We start from the raw sequence: 16,052 nt of genomic DNA, 5'->3' as shown, positions 1-16,052 counted from the left end.
TTTTTCTTGTATGTATTTGTACTTAATACGGTTTTTATAGAGATTTGTTCTTTTTCCCACCACAAGCTCATTGTAAGTGGGGATTGTTGGATTCTTTGAACTTATTTTCCCAAGCACCAAGTTCATTTCTTAGTATACAGTAGGTGCTTAGTACTTTTTAATAGATTAATGACATCTTGTATAATTAAAAATAGTAACATTAGTTGGTCAATAAACATGTATTAAACACCAAACAACATACTAGGAACTCACAATCAGAACAAAATTAAGGAACTTTGAAAATTTAGGTTTTAGGAAACTAAGAAAGCAGAAGCTACAACTATAGATCATCTTATTTTTGTTGCTTTTCCTATGTACAATATTTTCCTAATTCTGCTCACTTCACTTTTTATCACATCATATAAGTCTTTCCATGTTTTTTGTGATCATCTTGTTTGTCATTTCTTATGGCACAACGGTATTGCATTATAATCGTATACTACTTGTTCAGCCATTCCCCAACTGATGGACATTTCTGCAGTTTCCAGTTCTTTGCTACTACAAAATGAGCAACTATAAACATTTTTGTATAAGTTAGTCCTTTTCTCCTATCTTTGATCTCTTTGAGATACAGACCCAGTAGTGGTATTGCTGGGTTAAAGGTTATGCATGGTTTTATGGTCCTTTGGGCATAGTTCCAAATCACTCTCCAAAATGAGAGGATCAGTTCACAGCTCCACCTACAGTGTTTTTCCACTTTCCTTCCAACATTTACTTGATTGGTTGACTGATCTTTTGGGTAACACAACTAACTGAAAGGTGTTCAGAATACTGGTGCATTTATTTTGTTAAATGTAAATGGGTACTTTATTTGTTAAAGCAAAATGTACCTTAGGGGCAATCCTGCTATGTTGTGTGAGAGGTCTCCAATGCATACTTTAAGATCTCAGAAATTCCTTCCTTGATCCAACCACAAAGATAACTTTATCCAATTATCAATATCAAGCAAAAAATAAAAATTGTTGTTTCCCTTCTAATCTTGGATGCACTGTTTTATTTGTGCAAAAATTTTTAAATTTAATGTAGTTATTACATTAAAATTAAAAAGTTACCATTGAAACTCATCAAATTCTCTATGTCTTGTCTGGATATAAACTCTTCCCTTATCTATAGAGCTGACAGACAAACTATTAATGTTTATGGTTTCGCTCCTTTTTTTCTAAATCATGCATCAGAGTTTTGACTTTACTTTGGTATACAGTATAAGGTGTTAAGTCTGTGCCTAGTTTCTGGCATACTGTTCGCTGATTTTCCCCACACTTTTTGTCAAATAGTGAGTTTTTCTAAAAGCTTGGGTCTTTTGGTTGGTCAAACACACTATCGTCATTTACTACTACATAGAGAATGCCTAATCTGTTCCACTGATCCACCACTCTACTTTTTTTAGGCAGTACCACATTGTTTTGATGGTTGCTGCTGTATAAATACAGTTTAAGGTCTGATTCAGCTACTTTTTCCCCCATTAATTCCCTTGAAATTGTTGGCCTTTTATTCTTCCAAACAGATTTCATCATTATTTTTCCCATTCTCTGAAATAATTTTTGGGTAGTTTGATTGTTATGGCACTAAAGAGATAAATCAATCTACCAGAATTGTCATTTTTTTAAATACTGGCTCAAGCCTATCCATGAGTAATTAATGTTTTTCCAGTTTTGCGATAAGTACTTTGTAGCTTCAGGTGGCTAAATCTGAACCTTAAACTTCTAGACTCTTCAAAACCATTACAAAGATGTTTCACTACCCTTAACAAATTAAGTATGGAAGAGAGTATTTTGATTTTTTTTTAAATATGACTTGTTCTTTATTTCTTTTGATGATGAAGATGTAGGAAGAAAGAAGGGGAATGAGTAGGAGAGAAAAAAGCAAAAGATCCACAAATACCAAAAAGAAATCAAATATTTAATATAATTTACAAAACCAAGGACATAGTTCCAGTAGAATTCAAAGCCAAAATTAGAAAAAGGAAAGGTAGGCAACCATCTGTTTTCAAATGAAATTTTTCTCTTCAAAATTACCAAGACCCTCTTAATAGATAAGTCTAAAAGACCTCTCAATCTTCCTTTCTTTACCTCTCATTAATCACTTTTTTTCTCTCCCTAGGTTTTCACGACCTTGTTCTTTTCTGTTCTCCTTCAGCACATCTCATCATCTTTTTTTTTTTTTGGTCTCCTTTGCTGCATAATAATTAAAATAGGTTTGACAAAAATAAGAATTTTTTTAAATTGTCATTTATTTAACTCTTCATCATGAGGCTGTTAGTAGCTTTATTACAACAAGGTAGTAAAGGGGGAAATGTAGGAAAGTGGAGAAAATATTGCCTAAGTAAATACACTATAATTGCCAATCCAAAGAAATCCAGCTCAACAACAAAGGCTCCCTCAAGTCCCGATCTCCAACCAAAAGAACAGGTTCCAATCTCCAGGTGGAAGTCCTCAAGAGTCTCTTCAGCCCGAGTCACCAACCCAAAATGAATGAATCTCAGACTTCTGGTCTCCGCTTTTATCCATGTCATTTCTCGAACCAATCATAGTTCCTTAATTTGCACCAATGGGGTGGGGGGGGGGGGGGAAGGGGAAGGTGTGCCTGTGGGATCAATTTCCTTTCTCCTTGGTTTCAACTTTCTTTGTCTGAGGGTGTCCTTATACATCTCTATGGTAAAATGACCTTCAAGTCCCTGATTAATTAAATTAAAACAAAGGGAGGAGAAGTCCACCTGATGAAGTGAAAAAGAAACAAAGAGGATAAATTCCCTTTCACAGCTGGATGGTCATTTGGGATACATCTGTTAACTGTAGATATCATTAAAGGGGATGCCTGAGTCTTCCTATTTGCCCTCTATAGCTTAACCTAGTTTCCTAACCTAAGGATTTATGAATTTAATTTCTGAAGTTATTTATTTTTAAGATTTTTATAATTACTTTCAATATAACTGGTTTGCCTTTTAATCTAATGCATTTTAGATAGCAGTTGTGGATTGAGAACCAGGACCACAGGTGGGAGGTCCTAGGTTCAAATCTGACCTCAGTCACTTCCCAGCTGTGTGACCCTGGGCAAGTCACTTAACCCCCATTGCCTAGTCATTACCACTCTTTTGCCTTAGAATCAATATACAATATTGATCCTATGACAGAAGATAAGGGCTTACACACAAACAAATAAATAAATAAATGTGGGAGGACGCAAATAAATAAATAAATGAGTAAGTAAATAAGTGAATAAATGAGCAAATTAATTAAATGATTGGTTAGTGGATGAGTAAATGAATAAATAAAATAATAATAATCTTATGCATTTTATTTTATACATTTAAAAAATATATTTCTGAGAAGACTTTACCAGTCTTTCCCAGACTGCTAAAGAAATCATAACAACAACAACAAAAAAAAAGAACTCCAGATCCATACTATCCATCTTGGTGACCTCACCAGCTCCAATAGATCCAAATATATCCAGGGGTGTGTGTGTGTGTGTGTGTGTGTGTGTGTGTGTGCGTGCGCGTGCGCACACGCGCGCACACCTACATACACCCAGGCTTGAGATTTTGGTGTGATCATTGGTGCATTGGTGGGAAGAACAGAAAGTTAAGGTACTAATTGTAGATGGCTTGCAGTAGGGCAGGGGGTGGAGGAATGAGTGGCAGAATGTTTGCTATAAAGGAAATTTAAGATATAGGAAAACCATTAGCAGATATAGGGAAACTGATGACTATTAGGTCAAGTGAGGATTTTTTTTAAAGATGGGGAAGACATTGGTATGTTTGTAAATCATAGGGAAGCCCACAGGGAAAGTTAGAAGATTAAGATACAATACCTATTTTTGTTGGTATCTATAATAATTTTTTCTATAATAATTCAATTAAAGCAGCAAATTTAAAGCAGCAAGACGCTGCTTTAAAAGACCTCCTCATAACAAGAACCACTATGACAAAAACTGCTAGGAAAACTGGAAAACAGTATGATAAAAATTAGGTTAAAATCAACGTCTCACACACTATACCAAGATAAATTCAAAATGGATAAATGACTTCAATATAAAGAGTGAAGTCATAAATAAATTGGGAGAACATAGAATAGTATACATTTCAGATCTCTGGAAAAGGAAAGAATTTAAGACCAAGCAAGAGATAGAGAACATTATAAAATATAAGATGAATAATTCCGATTATATTAAATTAAAAAGGTTTTGTACAAACAAAACTAATGCAACCAAAATTAAAAGGAAAGCAATAAACTGGGGAAAAATTTTTATAACAAAATTCTCTGACAAAGGTCTAATTTCCCAAATATATAAGGAATTAAATCAAATTTATGAAAAAAAAAAGAGAGAAAAGAAAAGAAATCAAGCCATGCTCTAATTGACAAATGGTCAAGGGATATGAATAGGCAGTATTCAGATGAAAAAATCAAAACTATCAATAATTACATTGTTGTAGGTAAATATAAGGTAGAGCATATAAATAAGGTAGATATGAATATGTGAGTAGCAAGAGACAGAGAGCTGGCTGGCTGATGTGGACATTCTTAGAAGGAATGCAGCAGCAAGTTTGAGGAGGGTATTGGTTGGAACTGGCAGAGCTGGAGATTGAAGCTTGTGAGCTGTGATCCTGCCATCTCTTGGAAACCAGTTTCTTTGAATCAACTAAGTGCCTTGACTGAAGGAGATCAAGACCTTGTATCTGGGTGGACCAGTTGCAGTGTGTCTATCTCCACAGTTTGGATTTATTGGCTGTTCAAGAGGTTGTTTCTGTGTCATCAAGGATTCATCTGGACCAGTGTCTCCAGTGGAGTGAGAAAACCCCTGATCTCCGATAGGCTTACCAGTCACCCTGATTCAGCCAGCCAGCCTAATATAACTAATAGTTGGCTGGGTCTTATTCAGTAGTCAGTTAAACCTCTCCCACTCACCTTCCCTTGTTTTATTAAAGAGGGTTTAGTGTTTTGTATTTCCATGTGTGCTTTCTTCTCTAATACCAACTAAAGAACCCATAAAGTTTTAACTGAAACCCAGGCTGGTCTAAGGAGGCAGTTGGGGAGGGAGTTAACTGTCATTCCCTATCCTGTTACACTCTACTCCTGGCTTTGTCTTGTATTTGGGTTAGTAGGTGTGTTTCCCTTTTTACCTGTTTGTTAGGCAGTTAACTTATTTTAACAAAACATTCCCTCTATCACCTTTTTATCCTATCCCTATCACCTATTATCCTTTTAGGCCTAGTATTTATTTAGTTACCTATTTCAACATGAGAAAGTGTTCTAAATCTCTCCTGATTAGAGAAATGCAAATCAAAACAACTCTGAGATACCACCTCACACCTAGCAGATTGGCCAATATGACAGTAAAGGAAAATAATGTTGGAGGGGATGTGGCTAAATTGGGACACTACTGCATTGCTGGTAAAGTTGTGAACTGACCCAACCATTCTGGAAGGCAATTTGGAATTTTGCCCAAAGGGCTTTAAAAGAATGCATGTCCTTGATCTAGTTATACCACTACTGGGTTTGTACCCCAAAGAGATAATGAAAAATGTACAAAAATATTACTCGCTGGGCTTTTTGTGGTGGCAAAAAAACTGGAAAATGAGGAGGAGGAGGGGAGTCTATTGATTGGGGAATGGCTGCACAAATTGTGTTATATGATGGTGATGGAATACTACTGCACCATAAGGGAATGATGATCTGCTTAATTTTTACATGAACTGGAAAAATTTCCATGAACTGATGCAGTGAAATGAGCAGAACCAGGAAAACATTGTACACAAGAAACTGAAACACCATGGGATGTAAAATGTCAAATGTAACAGACTCTGCTACTAATAGCAATGCAATGATCTAGGACAACCCTGAGGAACTTATGAGAAAGAAAACCATCCACATCCAGAGAAAGAACTGCGGGAACAGAAACATAGAAGAAAAACATATAATTTATCACTTATTTATACAGGTATATGATTGGGGATCTGGCTTTTAAAAGATCACTCTAAAACAAATGTAATTTGTTAAAGTAACTTGGAAATAGGCTTTGAGCAATAATACATGTATAACCCAGTGGAATTGTTTGTCAGTTCTGGGAGGGAGCAGAGAAGAGAGGACAGAGAAGAGAACCATGGAAAAATATACTAAATAAATAAAAACTGAGAAACAAACAAATAAATAAATAAATAAATAAAAGACCTCCGCTAAAGCATTGCCCATGAATAAATTGAGATCATTTAAAAGTGTTTAAAAAAAAATTACTTTCCATCTTAGAATCAATACTGCGTATTGGTTGCAAGGTAGAAGAGCAGTAAGGACTAGGCAATGGGGATTAAGTGGGACTCACCCAGGGTCACCCAGCTGGAAAGTGTCTGAGGCCAGAGTTGAACCAGGATTTGCTGTCTCTAGCCCTAGCTCTCAATCCACTGGGATGCCTAGCCATCCTCAATTTAAAAGTTTCTTAGGTGAAGATAACAAGATATTTTTGTCAAACAAAAAAAAAAAAAAAAGGAGATTTTATATTCACCACAGGGAATATCCAGTGAAGGGAACAAATAGAAAGAATATTTCCTTATAGACAGTGAGATCCTCAAGATGCTTCTATCTATAAAGGGCATTATGTCAATTGCACAAATTCCAGATTACTAACTACAGAATCAACTAAATAAAATCTATAACCACTCAAAAAAGCTTAGTCTAACAATCAGAAACAAAAAGAATGATCATTGTCTAGATCAGGGGTTGGCAACCTTTTTGGCCATGAGAGCCATAAATGCCACATTTTTTAAAATATAATTTCGTGAGAGCCATACAGTGCTCACAGTGCCGCTCCTGTAACAGTGCCTGAAAAAAAAATGGACTTTATGGCTCTTGCAGAAAGAGCCATATCTGGCCCTCAAAAGAGCCAGATATGGCTCAAGAGCCATACATTGCCGTCCCCTAGTCTAGAGTATGCTAGAGTAAATTTGAATGGACAGGCTATTGAACAGATTAATCAGTACTTGTCTTACATATATACAGCAAATAATTTATAAATTGAGCTTAGAACAGAACAGGAAGGAAAGACCATGTGCTAAAATAAATCTGGGAAACTGCATAATGTTTTCCTTAAACATTAAACAAAAGCCCAAGTTTTTAAACACAGAATTCTTCAGTGGAATTATATGCTACAAATAACAAAATATTACTATCTCCAAACATCATCCAAAGAAAAATAGAGAGCTTTATATTGGACAACAATTTGTTGAAGCATATTATTAATGATGAATAAAATACATGAAGTAGTGTAAATAATATTCAAGAAATATGTTGTCACAAAAGGAGATAGACTAGCAATGAAGCAAGCGAGAGGTTAAACAGTGTGCTATACTGCTGGGTCAGGTAAAGCTGGAAAGCCCCCCACGTATATTGGATGGGAGTGCTATGGGGGCATTTAGAGGAAAATATGCACAAAAGTTCAAAAAGATAAAGATATATGGGTCAAAAACTCTATCATTGATGAGTTTCTAAGTTAGCTAAAAAGACAAGATTTGTATACTATAAAACTGTGTTAGTGAAGCCATGGCATGGATGCCAAGGTAACATGGAGAGGTCTGCCCCGTCCCCCCTCTCTACAGTGCCCAAGGACATTTTTCACATGGCCCAGCCCTCTGTCCAGCCCCCCAAAGCGAGCACTTTTTCCCTCTACTCTCCGGGGTGATGTGGGAGGCTCACAGGCAACCTGAAGTTGCAATTTGGGCACATGATCTTGAAAACATTCACTAACACCGCTATAAAAGACAAAATAATCTTCCAGGTGACATACGTTGTAAGTGTAAAATAAATAATACAGATAAGTGCTATAGGATTATAGAGCAGTCAAAGGCAGCTTCTAAAAAGTGATTAAGTTGGATAGATCTTGAAGGATTAATAAGATGTGCATAAGTAATAAGGAGAGGGAAGGACATTTCAGGTTTAAGTGAGCATGATATGTTTAGGAAATGTTAAAGAAATCACTCTGAGAGAATGGACTCATGATTTTTCCATCTATAAGAGAAAGTTGAAAAAAGTAGTCTAGCACAAGTCTTATTAGGTTTTTAAAACACACTGAATGCCAGGACTGTATTTTACCCTGAAGGTAATAGGAAGGCTTCTGAGCAAGGGAGTGATATTTTTAAAAAAACAAAAACAAAAACAAAACAAAAAACCCAGCATTTTAGAAGAAATTTAATCTAAAAGTGGTATGCAAGCAAGAACAAAGTTTTCTCTTTTGAGATAAAGAATACCAATAGACCCCCTCTTCTTACTTTTTTAGTCTTTGCGGGGGGGGGAGGGGGAGGCCACACAGTAAAACTTTATTACTCTCATCAAGTTAAAAAATTATCTCCTTCCTACTACCTACCTTATGAATGCATAGTTTCTTTCAAACTGCCCTGTTTATTCACAATTCCCATTCGCAATAGCTTCATAAGGTTACCTATCCAATGTTCCCATCATCCTCCTTAGAGTTGCCTCTCTAGATATCAAATACACATGTATGTACAGATACATAGAACTACACACAAAAATAAATGTGTGTGTATGCATGTGTGCATCAAACAGTAAACATGTCAACAGTCTCCCTACATTCTGATTCACATTTGGAGTTCTAAATATGCATAATTTAAAGAGGAGGGGGTTTTTGTCTTACTCATCACAAAATATCTGTTTAAGAGAGAGCTGTATTCAGAAGTCTTGGTCCCAGAAACTCAGTTCAAGGAGCCTCTAAAGACAAGTCCATCTTTCTACTCAGAGCAATCCTTCGAGATAAATAGTATATTATTGCTACTTCAAAGAAGTTTCAAAGAAGCTAATAAACAAACTGACAAAAGTCACATCACTTTTAAATGTTGGAGCCAAATCTGAAACTCCTACAGCCCTAAACTTCTAGAAGATACCTGGAGGGGTTACTTTTACTTCCTCCATTTCTGAGCCCTAAAGTCAAGGAAGAAAGGACAGATTCTAAAGATTAACTGAAATGAAATGAAGTGATTGTGAATGGCAATCCATTTCATTTCATTACACTCAACTCAACTCTGCTAAGTGCTAGAAATACAAAGAAAAAATTCCCCTGACTTCACTTCCTCTTCAAATAGAACAAAATGAGAATTTCTCAAAAGACCCTGGAATTGATTCATTCAATGGCTCTTTTCATGTTTCTAACATTTAAGGGTTCAATCAGAGCTAGAGAAGACAAACACGTGTTCAAAGACTTCCTGGGCCTATCACAACTCTGAAAGGTGAGACAATTAATTCTGAGTATCAATCTCTTATATTACTTTCTAATGGAAAAGAAAACACAACAAAAATTTTAGCATCTAAAATAGTAATTCAACAAAAAACCTCCCTCCCCTAGACATTTAGGACAGTCACTTACTAATGTACTGCACAATACATATAATTATTGGTCTAGTCCTCTTTGAAAACTAAAGATGAACAACAACTACTGAGCTGCTCATAAAAATGAGTGCAGTAATTCTGAATTACAGAAAACTAAAAAAGAGAATGTCTAATATTTCAAGTATGATAATTTTAAGAATTTAATTTATGAGCTGATATAATGCAAATAGACAAAATCAACTTACCAAATATATTTGTGGAATGTCCTTTCATAGCAATGGGTTTGAGTTCATTATGTCCCCAGCCATATTTCCTATAATTACTCCAGGCATGTTTCATCATCTGAAGAGAAAAGAATTTTAATACATCACTCTATATTATCCACAGTATATTTTTTCTAAGAAATCATCATTGGAAAGAACAACATACAGAACACTACACAATCCATTTTCAAAAGCTATAAGCACATACTATTTAAAGAATATACCACGAGAGGGGCAGCTGGGTGGCTAAGTGGACTGAGAGTCAGATCCAGAGACAGGAAGTCCTGGGTTCAAATTTGACCACAGATACTTCCTACCTGTGAGACCCTGGGAAAGTCACTTAACCCCCAATGACTAGCCATTACTGTTGTTCTGCCTTAGAACTAATACACAGTATTGATTCTAAGACAGAAAAGTATGATTTTGGGGGAGAAAAGACCATTGAATTAGTAAAGAGAAGGAGCTGGTTTTAGGAAGAAAAAAAGGTAAAACAAATAAGCCATTAGTTAATTTGATTTTAAAAAAGGAAAAAGAAAAACCAAATTATCAGTGTCAAAAATGAAAAAGGTGAAATCACAACCAACGAAGAAGAAATTAAAGCAATTATTGGGAGTTATTTTGCCCAACTATGTCAGTATTCTACTGGGGAGATGCCATGCATGTATAATTATATACGAAATAAATACAAGGTAATTTAGGGGAAAACACTGGCAGCTGGAAAGATCTAGTAAGCCTTCATGTAGGAGGCAGTACTTGAGCTAAGCTTTGAAAGACACTAGGAATCCTAAGAGATGAGAAGGAAGTTTCTTTCTATGCAAAGATAACAAGGAGATGCAATATCATGTGTGAGAAACAAACACAAAGGCCAATTTGACTAGCCTGTAGTACATGTTGGGGAATAATATCTAATATACATGGACAGAGAGGTTGGAACCAAGTAATAAAGGATTTATTATGGCACAGAGAAGTTTGTATTTGATCCAAGAAATCAAGAAGGTCACTTTTTCCAAGCAAGAGATTTCTGTTTAACAAAGTCAGGCCTGTTACTTAAAGAATATCAATTTGGCATCATAAAAGTGAATCGAGCAATAGGTTAAGTGAGAAAAGTTTAGAAAATGAACAAGACAAGTACAGAGAGAGCCAAGAGAGTATTCAGAGAGTCAAGAGAGTATTCTAAAGAAAAGAGTCCTCAGTAGTGTCAAATGCTACAAAGTTGTCATGAAATTTGGGGAATTCACAGGGGGAAAAATCAGATTTAACAGTTAAGAGATCACTAAATAGTTTCTGTTAAATGAGGAAGTAAGAAGTCAAATTGCAAGGAAAGAGTGAGAGATAGAGGCAAGGAAAGCTGACAGTGTTTTCTAGGAGTTTAGTTGTGTGTAGGAAAAGAGATATAGGCAGACAGCTTAAGAAAATTATTAGGACATCTTTAGAGTTTTTTAAGGACAGATAAGACCTGGAGGCATTTCTAGGCACCAAGGAAGGAGCCAATGTATAGGGAGTAAATGAATATTTGAGAAAGAGAAAATGATTGCAAGGACAATTTAATATAAAAAAAAAGAGATGGGGATATACATATATATTACATACATACATACACAGAGAGATTAGCCTTGGCAAAGAGAAGGGTTCCCTTTTTTATCATATATCCACCTAGAGAAAAGAATGGAAGATGATGTCAAGAAATTTGGTTATGTAACAAAAAAGAGCTTCTTTTCCAGAGAAAGTTAGGGATAAATGGCTTCTATTTTCTCAGTAACACTAAATTAAGATTCACTGCTAAGAGGCTGTGGTATGGGAAGCTTAACGAGAGAAGGTTTAGAATGATTGTTTGGGTAGTGTGATAGGGACTCAATTAGGTAGCTATAAAAGGCTTGTCTTGCAGTTAGGGCCCAGCTGAGATAAGCAATTTCAGATTTGTTGTGGACCCAGTTAGTACTGTAAGAATTTAATACTAGCCTATACCCATTTCCTTTCTTGCCACTCCAAGATTAAAACCTTGGTTTCTAAAAGGGGAGCGTTTTTACATTATGTTTGATTGGACTGGATTGATCCTGATTGGATTCATCTGTAACTTGCTCCAAATTCTAATCAAATTAAAAGAATATGGAAAAGATAATGGGGGAGAAGAGCAGACCTGTGCACTCTGGGGGGACACTAGAAGCCTAGTGACTCCCTGGAGTCCAGAAGAGCTGCCTCTTGCCCAGAGCAAGGTCAGTGTCCTACAATCTGAAGCATTTTCAAAAGAGATATCATTAAAGGCTTCAATGTGGGTCCTGAGAGAAAATTGGGCTTTTTTGCTGGGAACTGAGAAAAAGGGCACAACTACCAAGCTTGGAGGAGGCTTGGTAAAGTAACTGCCAGCCTTATGTAGGTGGAGAGGCCTTTTCTTTCTTTGACCTGCTTTTTAAATTATTTATAAATAATTATAAATTAAGATGCAATCTTGAAAGAATTTTAATCTTAACAATTCAAAGTAATTTGGCAGTGTGGCAATCACAATGCCTTTCAGCCAGTTTTCTCATGTATCAAAATGGAGATAACAATTGTTCTTCAAATTATATAACCTTTATAAAGTGCTCTGCAAACCTTAATGTAAATACATAAATGCTAGCTATTATTCAAATTCTCTGACTTCCCTTGGCACTGTTCATCGAATTATGTTTAAACAGGAGCAGAGGAAGCAAGAAATAAGAAAAATCCAGGGTTGGGGTTAGCTATGAGAGTAGGATAAGTGGGCTAAGACAACTGAGGAAAAAATAACATAATAATATATATTTATACTTCATTTTAAAATAATTTTAAAAAAAAAACCCTTACCTTCCATCTCAGAATCAATACCATGTATTGGTTCTAAGGCAAAAGAGTAGTAAGGGTTAGGCCAGGGGTCAGCAAGGTATGGCTCTCTATCTGGCTCCACCTCCCCAGTCCGGGCAGAGCCCCAGGATGTGCCCCAGGGGGCCCTTCAGCTGGGGGGGGGGGGGTTCCTTCCACAGGAGTTTATGGCTCTCAAGGCCAAAAAGGTTGCCGAACATTGGGCAAGGCAATGGGGGTTGTGACTTGCCCAGGAAGTAAGTGTCTGAGGCCAGATTTGAATGTAGGACCTCATGTCTCTAGGCCTGACTTTCAATCTACTGAGCTACCCAGCTGCACTTATACTGCATTTTTAAAGCCTTACTTTTTAACAGAATAAGTAACCATGAATAAAGTTCAGGTTAACAAGCCTGGACATATCACAATTTCACAATTAAAGGTATTAGAAAAGTGGATTCATGTACATCAATAGAAACTTATGAAAAGGGCAACAAGAATGGAGGTCAGATATTCTGATTTGAAAACTAGGGAGGCAAGTAAAGAACAAGTTTGGCCTAAATAACTTCTTATGAAATTGTTTAATATATGATTAAAGAAATAAGTATCCCTATCATAAGCACTATAATGGGAACCCATAGTCAATTAAACCCTACAAAGCAGTATCAAAAATAGTCTATGCCAAGTCAAACTCAATTCCCATTTTGATAGTTCCAAGACTTCCATGGAATAAATACCATAGAGTCATTATTCCTATATAGTATTTCAGCAAAACTCTAGTAGTATGCCTTAGTAGTCTGTCCTGGGCCTTAACCTATTGAATAAAGATTCTAAATAAAGACATAAATAGCATGTTCATAAAATTTGCAGCTAACACAAAGCTAGCAAGGATAACTAAAATACTGAATGATTGACTTGGGATCCAAGGATACAGCAATGGGACAAATCTTAAAAAAAAATTTTTTTCTGATAAGAATAAATGTAAAATATTACTTCTTCATCCTTTCTAGGACTTATTAACAGATGGGATACCTTCATGGAGGGAGGATTGATAGCACAAAGATGACTGAGTTCAGATACAAAGTTCAGATACAGGACTGAATTAATATAAAACAATGGTTAAGTCTTACACTTGACTTCAAAAAAGACTTCACAATTACAAAATGAGGGAGTGAAGAGGGAGAGGCAGAATTAGATAGCAGTTTATAGGGAAAAGCTCTTGCCATTTAATAGAATGCTAGCTCAACATGAATTAACTATGATTTAGTCGTCCAAAGCATTAATACAACCTTAGGCTGCATTAAAAGAGGAACTGCCTTTAAGAATAAAGAGGTGATCATTCTGTACTTGTCCTTGTCAAATCACATCTGCAATTTTGTGTTCCATTCTCCCTAGAGCCTGGCACAGAGCCTAGCACTTAGGAACTGCTTAATAAATGTCTCTGGATTGATTGATTCAGGGCATCACACTTTAGGAAGGAAAGCAAAACACTGGAGACTTCTACAGAGGACAGTGAACAGAAAGGTGAAATGCCTTGAGCCCACACTACATGAGAACTGGCTGAAAAAATAGGAATGTTTATCCTGAAGGAAGCCTCAGGGATGACATGCAACAATTCTGTATTGCTCTAAGCTTGATGTTCTATACAGTCAGTCCCTTGCAATTATAATTCAAGAGTTATTCAAATGAAAAATATCAAGGTCTATAAAACCATCTTAATAAAGTGCTATTTGAACCTTTAGGTCATATCTGATATTCTTTTGGGTTTCTTTTTAGCTAATCTCGTAAAATAAGCCTTGATTAGTACAATTAAATGCCTCTATTGAATTTCCCCCTTAAAACTATCACTATCTTGATCAAATATAATAAATCTACTTTTTCATATTCAGGTATATGAAGTGAGAAATTTCATTTCCATTCTGATATAAACAATTGTTTATCATCCAAAATTCCACTGTCACCCCTAATTATATCTATATCTTCCAGTTTTGTGATTATCAAGTTAACAGTCACAGATTGAAGACTTTACCAATAATCTTCTATTGCCAAATATAATGACCTTTTCTCAATCCTCATCCATTTAACCTCTCTGCAATCTCACTATCTTATATTCTCTTTTCCTAGGCCTTCCTCTCCAGGTTCTTTCTCCTCTTATCTCTCTGCCCCTCCTCAGTCTCTTTTGCTGGATATTCATAGAGGAGATGCATGATTAACTGTGGGTGTTCCTCAAGGCATTGAGGTCTTTCTCTTCTTGTTTTTTTATTATGTGGCCTGGTGATTACACCAGCTCCAATGGATTCAATCATCATCTCTACGCAGATAATTCTCAGATCTAATTGTCCATCCTTTACAAGGAGAAGGTGGTTTGTGGGACTAATCCTAGACCAGGGGTTTAGAAAGGCTTTTTAAAAGGGTAAGGAACTGAAAGGACAAAGACTACTTAAAGCTGAACTGGTTAACTATAGGTCTAGACTTTGAAGAAAGGAAAATGAGTATGATAATGAAAACAGAGATAGGTGAAGCCACTGTAGGTTGGGATTAGGACAAATAAATTTAGATGTGGGTAAAGCACAGAGAGAGCTGGAAAGGGATAGCATACTCATTTATTATCTCTATGATGATTCTCAGGTATCCTTGCCTAGCCCTGACCTCTTTCCTGATCTCCAGTCTCCAATTACCTATTGGACATCTCAAAAGAAATGTCTCCTAAACATTTTAGACTCAATATGTCCAAACCAGAGCTCATCACATATTATATCATATATATTATCATATATCCTCTTCCGAACTCTCCCTTCTTTACTTCTTCATTCCTACTGAGGGTACCATTGTCCATACTGGTCACACAGGCTCACAGCCTACATATTATGTTGGAGTTCTCATTCTCTCCAATCCCCCTATCCTATCTGCTTTCAAGTTCTTGTTTCTGCCTTCAAAACATCTCTCACATATGTCACCTTCTCTCTTCCACTGCCACCACCACAGTACCCACCAATATAATTATAATCATTACACATTACATATATATGACAGTAGTCTTCCAACAGGTCTCCCTACTTTAAGTCTCTTCCCATTGTAGCCATTCCTCCAACTTTAGCTACAAAATTATCTTCTAAAGCACAAGTGTCTATCATACACACACACACAAAATTCCAGTGGCTCCTTATCTCCCAGATCAAATATAAAATCTCCATTCAATTTCTAAAGCCCTTCATAATCAGGTCCCTTCCTACCTTTTCAATTTTTCATACCTTCCTCCTGCCTCCATGTACTCTGACTCAACGACACTGATGTCCTTCATGTTCCTCACATGTGACACTCCCTCCCGTTTCCAGGCATTTTCACTGGCTGTGCCTTATTGTCCCCTTCTGATTTCCCTGGCTTCTTTCCACTCTCAGCTATAGTCCTACTTCCTGTAAAAAGCCTTTCCCAGTCTTTCTTGGGTTTACTGCACACTGATGCCATAATTGTGGACACGAACAAATACAAGTATTCTAGAAAGCAATCTGGAATTACACACAAAAACAATTACTAACCAGTTCATGACCTTTGACTGCTATACTACTGCTAGGTCTATATCCCAAAAGATCAAAGAAAAAGAAAACAGTCATAT

At 36.2% G+C, this 16,052-nt stretch overlaps 1 protein-coding gene across 1 annotated transcript in view; it reads right to left on the bottom strand.

The window, feature by feature from the left end:
* The window catches only part of MAN1A2 (mannosidase alpha class 1A member 2), a 203,356-nt gene that overhangs the window by 167,525 nt on the left and 19,779 nt on the right, over window positions 1-16,052 (bottom strand). Inside the window, exon 3 of the mRNA XM_044672474.1 lies at window positions 9,611-9,707. Within this exon, the coding sequence (XP_044528409.1) occupies window positions 9,611-9,707 (97 nt within the window). The remainder of the gene's footprint in view (window positions 1-9,610; window positions 9,708-16,052) is intronic.

Source organism: Gracilinanus agilis, chromosome 4 (genome assembly GCF_016433145.1).
Source record: "Gracilinanus agilis isolate LMUSP501 chromosome 4, AgileGrace, whole genome shotgun sequence".
Lineage (NCBI taxonomy): Eukaryota > Metazoa > Chordata > Mammalia > Didelphimorphia > Didelphidae > Gracilinanus > Gracilinanus agilis.
The sequence above is the reverse complement of the archived record's forward strand: the minus strand, read 5'-3'. Positions and strand labels throughout refer to the sequence as shown.